General features: G+C 38.0%; 1 protein-coding gene across 1 annotated transcript in view; it reads right to left on the bottom strand.

Moving 5' to 3' along the window:
* Positions 1-3,682: 3,682 nt before the first annotated feature.
* Positions 3,683-9,465, bottom strand: part of PPM1H (protein phosphatase, Mg2+/Mn2+ dependent 1H) — a 97,258-nt gene continuing 91,475 nt past the window's right edge. Inside the window, exon 10 of the mRNA XM_042469308.1 lies at positions 3,683-9,221. Within this exon, the coding sequence (XP_042325242.1) occupies positions 9,074-9,221 (148 nt within the window). The 3' untranslated portion in view covers positions 3,683-9,073. The remainder of the gene's footprint in view (positions 9,222-9,465) is intronic.

Genomic DNA, 9,465 nt, shown 5'->3' with positions numbered 1-9,465 from the left:
AAATCGATGATGAATTAAATACCCATTGTCAAACTTATGGAAAATCTCATGGTTTAATTATTACAAATGATGCTGGTGCTGCCATAAGAGGCATGGCTTGGGGGGGAGCAATACCATTATGATAGGAAAATTTAGAGTTTAGCATTTGTTTGTATACAAGGCTACACACACGGGACTTCTTCATCCTATCCCAGCTAATTCATGTTTCGATGGTACCCAGCTGCTTAAATTGCACTGCTCAGAGATTGCCTTGATCCCCAGGTGCAGGTATTCCATCTGTGCTGCTCTGAAAGACTATTTACAGCAGAGGTTAGGCCAGTGATTGCTGGGATGGAAAACTCATTTCTCAGCCTAGCTTTTATTTACACTCTTATTAAAGAGCCTTTCACTCACGTTGGAATGGCAGCTAGTGGCTGCAGTCAGCATTTGGCGCCAAGCCAAGCAGCAAAATTACCATGTTGATGAAAGATAGCCTGCTTCCATTTTAACCTTTCACTGTTCTCTCCTTTCCATCTACATTTGCATGAAGAAGAGCGATTATTGAACAAGATAGAGGGACAAAGGAGTAAGAAAAGGCTTGGTAAGCAAGCTTGCCAAAGAAAATCTATAATGTGCCACCAATCTGGAAACAAGCTATTGCTTTGTTAGTGTGTAATTACCCTTAATTAGTATTAGAAATTATTTCAGTGTGAAGCAGTGGTGCCAATATTGCCTAGGCTGCATAGGGTGTTAAAAGATACAAAAGATGATTCTGTTTTAGATTTTATACAAGCAACATGAGGCATCCTTAAATGTGACAAAGGTGGTGACTAATCCTTTTTTTAGTGTAATACCTAGTTGTGGTATTACACTAGAAAAGGAAGAGACACCATCTTTGTCAAAATGTCACTGTACTCTGTATTTCAGGAATTTGATCACAGGTATCACTGTCCAGCAAACATGTTAGGCAATGGGCTTCTTGTTAGCATTTGCGGTCTACTGGGCAGTGTGTCTCTGGCACATATCTGTGTAATACAGGGAACATCCTTACAGGTTTTCTATCTTATGGTGAACCTATCATGAGGTTTTCTGGAGCTCAGAGCAGGACTTGTTCAACATCGAGTAGGTTGCCAGGGCCAAACTGAATCAAACCCTGATCTCCTGAGTCATAGTCTGACCACCACACCATCCTGACCCTCGTATCATTTTGGGACCAGGCTATAACAAAAAATTATTCCGTATGAATGAATCTGCCCACATGATACAAGGTGGCATTTTCTGTGGCAACACATACATTGGACCCCTTTACAAGGGAAGCCGTTGATATTTCCAGCATACATTTTAGGCACACTGTTAAAATGTTTCCAGTCTACTTGACCTTTAAATTATTTTAAATAAATCTGAAGATTTTTATCTCCTGATCCGGATCTTGTTAAAACATTAGCCAGAATCCCATAGCAGATTATGTATGCATAAATACTTTAGTTATGGTGCTGTGCAGTGAATCCTGTCCCAGTCTCCACTTATGGGGAAAGCTGTGGCTGACAAAGGTGTGCTCTCTGTCACAATCCCTACATCATCCTTAAAGCGATGGATCATGTTGAACATCCTTTTGAGACTGAAAAGGCATCCAATACTTTTATAAATTAAAAAAATTGTCTTGTTCTTTTAAATTGATGTTATGTGTTCTAACTGCGTTATGTATTGAGTACAATGCTAAAGGTCTAATGCCTCTAACCAATTTTTAGCTTTTCAGTTAATTTTTAAAAATCCTTTAAGGCAACCCTGAGTATGCTATGGCCTTTATGGTATGCATGTAGAATAGAATTAGTAACAATTATGATTCTGAATTTGGCTCATGAGACAAACTCTGAGTATAACTTTCACTAAGCTTTATACCGAAGCACTTCTGGCTAGTCTCTCAAAAGTGATTACTGTATATACTCCTGTACAAGTCGACCTCGTGTATAAGTTGAGGGAGGGTTTTAGGGCCAAAATCATGGCTTTTGATATGGCCCATGGATAAGTAGAGTAAAATTTAGTGTCATGTAAAAAGGGATGTAAAGGACAAAACAAATTGAAAACACCATTTCCCTCCCTCCTGCTCACTCTCTGGACCTTTCCTGACCACCCAACACCACTTCCCTGTTGCTAGATGAGGAGGTTTTAACATTGGATTGAAAAGAGAAGAAAGTGGACGGAAATTGGTTGTTCCATGGTCTGAGAGATCTAGAAAAAGAGGATGGTGAGAGAAGGTTTTGACATCAGATTGAGGAGGAAAGTGGAAGGGAAATGGTGTGTTCTGTGGTCAGAGAGATCCAAAGAGATTAGGGGGAAGGCTTTTAATATCATGTTGAGAAGGGAATCACCTCTCTGTTGCACACACACACACACACTTTCACTCCCTCCCTGCCATGGCAGACCTTTCAGAAATCACTGCTGAGGCACAGAAAGTGAGGCATGGGGGCGGTACTTTTTCAGGACCTTTCTTAGTAGTATTGCTCTATTGACCCACATTTAAGTTGACTCAGGATATTATGTAAAAAAAAAATTGTGCCCAAATTTTGACCCTAAGTTGAGCATATATAAGGTATATTATTTTTTCACAGCCATTGCACACCTAGTACCTTTCATGAGTTGGACTCCATTTCCCACCAACAACAGCAAACATAGCATAATGAGTGGGAGGAGTGGAATTTGTATTTCAGAACTAATGCAGTTGGCGGGGGGAGGGGGGTTATAGCTCTTTGGGTTTCCCAGTACAAGATTGCTACAATCTGGATGCCCAAATCTTGAATCAGATTGAGGGTCCTGCCAGATCAGACTGGTCTGGATTGAACTGGATTCCAAATCAGGGGCTGCACACATAGCCCTAGTTTGCACCATATTACCCTGAACACAGATGATTTCATCTGATTTTGCAAGCTAAGGGGTTTCAAACCTGGTTTTGTTCTTGGAGAGGTGATGCAAAAGAAATACTGGGGGCCCTGCTAGGAATTAATTCTGCCTGCTTGAAATCCTGGAATGCCCGTACCAGACCAGAGATCCTCTGACAATACTAGGCAGATGGTCCAGTGGTCTTACTCAGCACAAGACACCTTTCTCTGTCTACAGCAGGATTTGACAAAATGGGAACATTGAAAAAGGAAACAAAGTGGCTGTACAAACAGACCCAAAGGAGTGGTGTCCTGCTGCTCCTTTCAGGGCTGGATCAGGGCTGTGGCAACCCCACACCATTGCCCCAATCCGGCGCTTTGCTGGCTGTAAAAGAAATGGCAAAATGCAGCTCCTTTTAGAGCTAGCAAAAAGCTGCCATTGCTGCCATGGCGGTGGCGGCTTTTTACTGGCTCTTTGGTGCAGTGCATCTAAAGGCCATGCCAAAGAAATGGCATGACACCGCCTGCTGTGCGGTCAGGTGTGCGGCGTGATGCTGGCACTGGGGAGTAGTTGAAGCAGCTGGTGTGTTGTCACTACACCCCCCACTCCAGCTCAATGCCGGCATTTAGTGCCAGTCTGTTTAGCCCCAAAGAATCCACAGAACTGGATATTATATTCGGTCTATGAAAAGCTCACAAGAAATCTGAGTGTAGAATTCTGGACTTGTATTCATATTTTCACTGGAAGATTTCAGTGCTTTTGCCAATCTGCAATCATTCCTTGAAAAGAAGCTCACAGTAACACGTTCCAAAATAAAGAGCCAAAATAGGTTTTTATGTTTATTATTTTTATACAATTTCATTTTAAAACATTTGTTGCGCATACATTTTTTCCAGCTCCCTTCTTTATTACATCTCACTGAAAAGTTTCAAAACACATAAAATATATCCCTTTACTAAACATTTTTGTTCTCAGGTTACAAAAAGTTTTGACATTTCACAGTCACAACGCTTAAGTACATTGATCCTCCCTCCACTTTTTCCCTTTTAAATCCAACAGACTCTTTTCTTCGTTTGGAATGCTGAGCCTAGAAAACGGTACATTCCTTAAGTACAGTCACTGCCAACAAAGGAATGAAGAAAATCTCGGCTGCTGAATTAAAATGGAATACAATGGAATGGCAAAACAAAATGGAGGTTGACAGGGAAAAGCCTCCTTCAAGTATAATATTAGGTAGAATTTGGCAGAATTATTAAAGAGGTATTTGGCCACTATCTACATCATTTCCAGAGCATCGTTTTCAAACAACAGGAAACTGTTAAAAGCAGGCTTGGAAGAGAGTGCAATTTTTCATAGCTCACAATATAAGAAGCAAACAACAAGAGTACATATGCCATGGGCAAGCAAACTGAAATGGGTTTTGGGAGGGGATGTAGTGTATAGAAAGACAAGAATCAAAGCTCAACCTGTAATGTTTGGGACACCATTCCAGAAAATTTTAAGGAACCTTCTCGTCACGAAATCTTTGAAAAGTTTATTGACTAAGACCACTTATTCCAAAAGCCTTATGAGATTCCTGATTTTTAATTGATGCCTTTTTCCCCATAGGTATTTTGTGAATACTGTATTGAAAGGGAGCTTTCTTGGATTATTTGGACTTTAAACAAAACAAGCCTAATCATTGTCAGGATTAGAAAGAAGGGGTAACTCATTCAAAGGCTGATGAACTTGTCAACAGAAATGTTGGCTTGCAAAGGGAAATTTTTGCATAAACTGAACTATTTCTTTGGAATGGAAATAGTAGAAAGGAGATGAATGACTGGAAGTTTGTTTCAGTCCTTTAAAAAATGAGGGATGAAAGAAAAACAACCATGCAGTTGGTCTGTAGTTCTTCATTGATTTGATCAGTGTTATCACAGACAGATTTTGCACTCTGAGTTCCTATCACTGATCATATGTCTATCTGAAACTGCTCCATAACACAAACATGTTTCTTCTATCTCTCATTAATCTTTGCCTAAAAGCCCTTCAAATTCTAATTTTGAGAGACAGAAACCATGAAAAGTGAGTTTTTGACAGTTCTCTTTTAGATTGGTTATTTCAAAGATCAATTACCAACACTGCTGGCATGTATCATGGCCCAATGATAATTCATTCAATCCTCCCATTTTTCTCAACTGTATTGATGAGTTCTTAATATCCAATAACTTTTTACCATGAATTTTTGCTCTGTAACCTGGTTACTTTTTAAACTTGATTATCAAAGGAAGTTTATGCAACTGTTGAAGCAGCAGCACAGTGAATGCACTTCGGTTATTTCTGGACACTACTAAATTCTTTCATGTCAGAGGAGAAATTATTTTTTAAGTATTACTACTCAGTGGTACTCAGTTACAAAGGTTTCATATGGAAGTGTGACCAGAATTTTGTCATTCTGTGGAACCTGCCTTTTCCAACATCAAAACTGGAAATAACGATTTGCATAGCCTTCTGCTGGGCTTGGTAAATGCTTCATGTCACAGCCTAGTAACAGCATTTGGCATGAAATCCAACTCCCCACAGCGACTCAGAGCACAAGCTATAGATGTGGGGCAAAAAATTAAAGACAGCCAATTGCAGTTCACAGGATGCAACTCCCAAATTTGGAACAAGAGTTTGAGGGATGTAGGACCATTCATGCTTCTTTAGATCCTGGCCACAGGCTCTTAAAATACTCTCAGCTGGAAAGTGCATGGCTGTTTCAAACGCATTTCTTTTAGACAGGAACTGAAATATTTTATATAAAGAAGTATTTTATGAACAAAGGAACTCTGACTGAATAAAAAATGATGACTGACTGCACCTTTCAGAGAGGGACAAAAGCAAACACTGCCACTTACATTTCTGATTTCATTCAGGATAAGGGGATGAAGTTTCATTTTGCATGCATCAAACACAAAATGTCTACATTTTCTTTAGGTATCCTGAGTAGGGTTTGACACTCTTCCAAAAGTGCTCTGCAGTCAATGCAGCATTACTTAGACAAAGCCATTGAAAGGAATAAGGTGATTTGGTCTGGTAATTTGGAGATGTAAAACAAGAAGTTCCAGGTGTATTGCTTTTTAAAATAGGTTAAATCCTATGCCTGAGCATCAATACGTTCCTTTTGAAAATGTTATTTTAAAAAATTTCAGTCTTCCATAGCTACATCTTAAAATACAATATTTTGGGGAATATTACCTTCCGTTGGACATTATGCAAATAAAGTAGCATTTGAACTGTGCCCCCAAATCTGGATGGAGCAACACAGACTCACAGAGAATACCGTTTTATTTAAATGCTTAAGATAAGTACCTTTTTTGATTACTTATAATTAAAAAGGAACATTCTATTTGTGGGATCTATTGGTGCCAAATGGATTGAATTCCAGCTGTTGGATATTTTGAATGATATTGATGTTCAGACGAACATGTTGCAGAGTTGTAATCAAATAGAGAAATGGTACTCAGACCTTTTACCCTTAGGATCCCCTCCCTTTACATCTACATGTGGACGTTGTGCCCCCCCCCCCAAGATGTAATATATGAATAAAAATATCTTGCTTATTTAATGTGCATATTTTCATTTGCACATTCATGTATATCCATATCTTAACATTTTATAAGGTAATAACATTCAAATTAGAACAGTTTTATTTAAGTAAATTCAGTACTGTATTTGAACTCAACGCATGTGTAAATTTTACACATAAAAGTTTAGGAAGAAGAGTAGTAGGAGGGATCAGAGCCTCCAAGTATCACACACCCCTTGAGCAACTCTCATACACACACACCCCTGGCGGGTTTGCCTGTGTCTTCATAGTAAAGAACAATGACAATTTAATCTACAGTGCTTTTTTGCTGGCAAAAATTATCTTATTTTGGCTAGTACCGATAGCATAGTTAGCCACTAAGGACTTTCTTTTTTATATTTCAAGAGGCAAATGCATTACAAAATACTTTACTAAAAGAATGTACTTTGGTAATCATGTGGTCATGAAACAAAATGAACAAAGACAATACAGTAGTGCCTTTCCCAGACTGCATTACAAAGTGACACTGATACAATCCATAACCATAAGATTTACTTTATAAAAAGTAATGAAATGAGACTGAAGCTTAATGGGAGCTTAGTTTAGAATTTCGTCTGAAATAAAGAACACAAATGTGTATTACCAAATCCACACCAGATTATTTGGGAGTGGGCGACAAAGGTAAAAGGAAGTAACATGATCTCAGCTTATAGTAGAAACCTTATTGGAAATAAATGTCAGAAATACTATTGATTTGTAAAAAGATTTTGAATGATGAAGCATTTCTTTTTATGGAAATGCAGATTTCAGGATATCTTGCTACAAAAGCATGTTATTGCATTCTGATTTATGTCATGTCTGAAGCTCATAATTATCTTTTGGCTGGTTCCATTTTAGATTGAAATTTTATTTACTGTGGTAACAGCTTTTTGAAAGAGACCTTTCTTATCTGATGCAAAGATAGTATGTGAAGTTTAGTGGAGTAAATGATATGCCTGTTTCAGTAAAATACTATTCCTTTATTCTTAGTAATAAATCCCAATCCACTGAATCAACTGATAGTAATGACACAACACAAAAGTCCACCGACTGAATCAATCTGCTCTAGTTGGGTCTAACAAGTATGCAGGACATGATGTGTTTATTTGCAGGTTAATTATATTATGACGAGACTTATGAGACCATGTAGTGAGTGTCTCTTGTCAGTTGGCAGCTTCAATTTTGGGAAGATCTTACCACTTTTGAGATCGTTCATTGTTTGTCGACTATTTCTGTCAGTTCATTGTCTTCCCAGCTAGCCAAAATGACTTTTAAAAAATGACATGCAAGAATAGGTTTCAGTAGTTTCCAGCTTGGAAAGTAACACCTGAGTCACCAAATTGTTAGTCACTGGCAACCAATCAAATGGTGGTTTAGGAAGGGGGAAAATATGGTTTTCATAAATCCCACCCTAAAAGAAGTGATTTGTATGCATGTACAAGTAAACTTAAAGACCTTGAACATGTTTCTTACTGAGATATTTGCTGCAATCTATTCTGATACTACACTAATGTACAGACAACTTAGGTACTGAAAAGCAACAGCCATTTCTTTCCCATTTGGATTTACAGTTAGAAATATTGCTACCTCTTGATATAACGTCACAGAAGCTGTTTAAGGAAGCAATGTTGGAACTGATAGGAAAGAGGAAAATATATTCTTCTGGAGGAAAACTCTGAGTATTAGATAGTTACTAAGAAGACAAAAATTTACCAAGAACAACAAACAAAACAGTACTTGAATAACAATCCTTTCAACAGGATGTAAGTTGAGGAGACAGAAGCATTCAATGAATGAAAAATATCTGTTGTCAATGGAATTTTTTGATTTCCAGGGACATCTTTCTAAAATAACAATCTTCCCAATCTGCTACATCATAGTTATACACATACACAAATTTTGACAAAAAATAACACAAGAATACATTTCTCAATCAATCTCACTGTTCTCTTAGGCAACTTTACCAACATGTGCTGGACTAAGTCCGGAGAAAAAGTTGGCTTTATTGCCTAAAGACATAAAAGGGCCTGTGATATACCAAGATTTTTATGACAGTGTAAAGGAGCAAAAAGGTTGAACACATGTATATAAATAAAACCCTTAAGATTTTCTCCACTGAAACATCAAGTACTTTTGAACAAACAATAATTAAATGTATAAGTCTCAATTTAACTTAATATCATAGAAATTTAAGTCATTCTAAAGTAAAATCAGCTGAGACTCGTGGAAATAGTGGCTGCCTTATCATTTTCAACTATGGTATTCCCAATTCACATCTCCAGTGGCATTTCAGGCTACATCAAACTGGGAAAGATAAATTCTTCTATCTGATCACAATTGGGTCCTCACCAGGAGGGACATTAAAAAGAAATTACTAATACACTAGCAGCATAAATTTCTGATCCTGTTATGTACCAGAAACATAAACATAGGGAAGCTTCAACTTCTAAGAGATGCCTTTAACTCGTGTACAATTCAGCCCCTACATTTCAAGTAGAAATAACCAATCAAACTCAGTTCAGAATATATATGTTAGAAACACTATATTCTCATTTCTTGATAGCTTTTCTCTTCCACAGATTGTTACTAAAAAGCAAGCTTTCCCTATTACTAGTATTGGTGCTTGTTTTACAAGAGTTTGTTTCCATGTATTAAAGGAATGACGTAGACAGAAATGTCATCTCCTGAACCCAGTCTATCATTGGATATCCTCCAGCCTCGGTCCTTCAGTACTCCTCTGGCTCGCATTACTAAATCCTGAGCTGCTAATGTGTACCTGTAGGTGAAGAAAAAGAGGGACGAAAACCCAGATATTACAGGTTGGAGAAAATGAAAGCTTCATTACTTGCAGGGCAGGTGGAGCAATCCAAACAATCCTGTCCTGAAATAAAACTCAGCAGTTGTATTATGCAGATTACCAACCCTCAGTGTGGACAACGTAGTTTACGAGAAAACAGCAGCACACCTAAGCACAGGGAAGAATCATGCACTGTGAATGTTCTTTTCACTTGCTAGGAATT

The sequence above is a fragment of the Sceloporus undulatus genome, chromosome 5 (genome assembly GCF_019175285.1).
Source record: "Sceloporus undulatus isolate JIND9_A2432 ecotype Alabama chromosome 5, SceUnd_v1.1, whole genome shotgun sequence".
Classification (NCBI taxonomy): domain Eukaryota; kingdom Metazoa; phylum Chordata; class Lepidosauria; order Squamata; family Phrynosomatidae; genus Sceloporus; species Sceloporus undulatus.
This window is presented reverse-complemented; position numbering and strand designations above follow the sequence as displayed.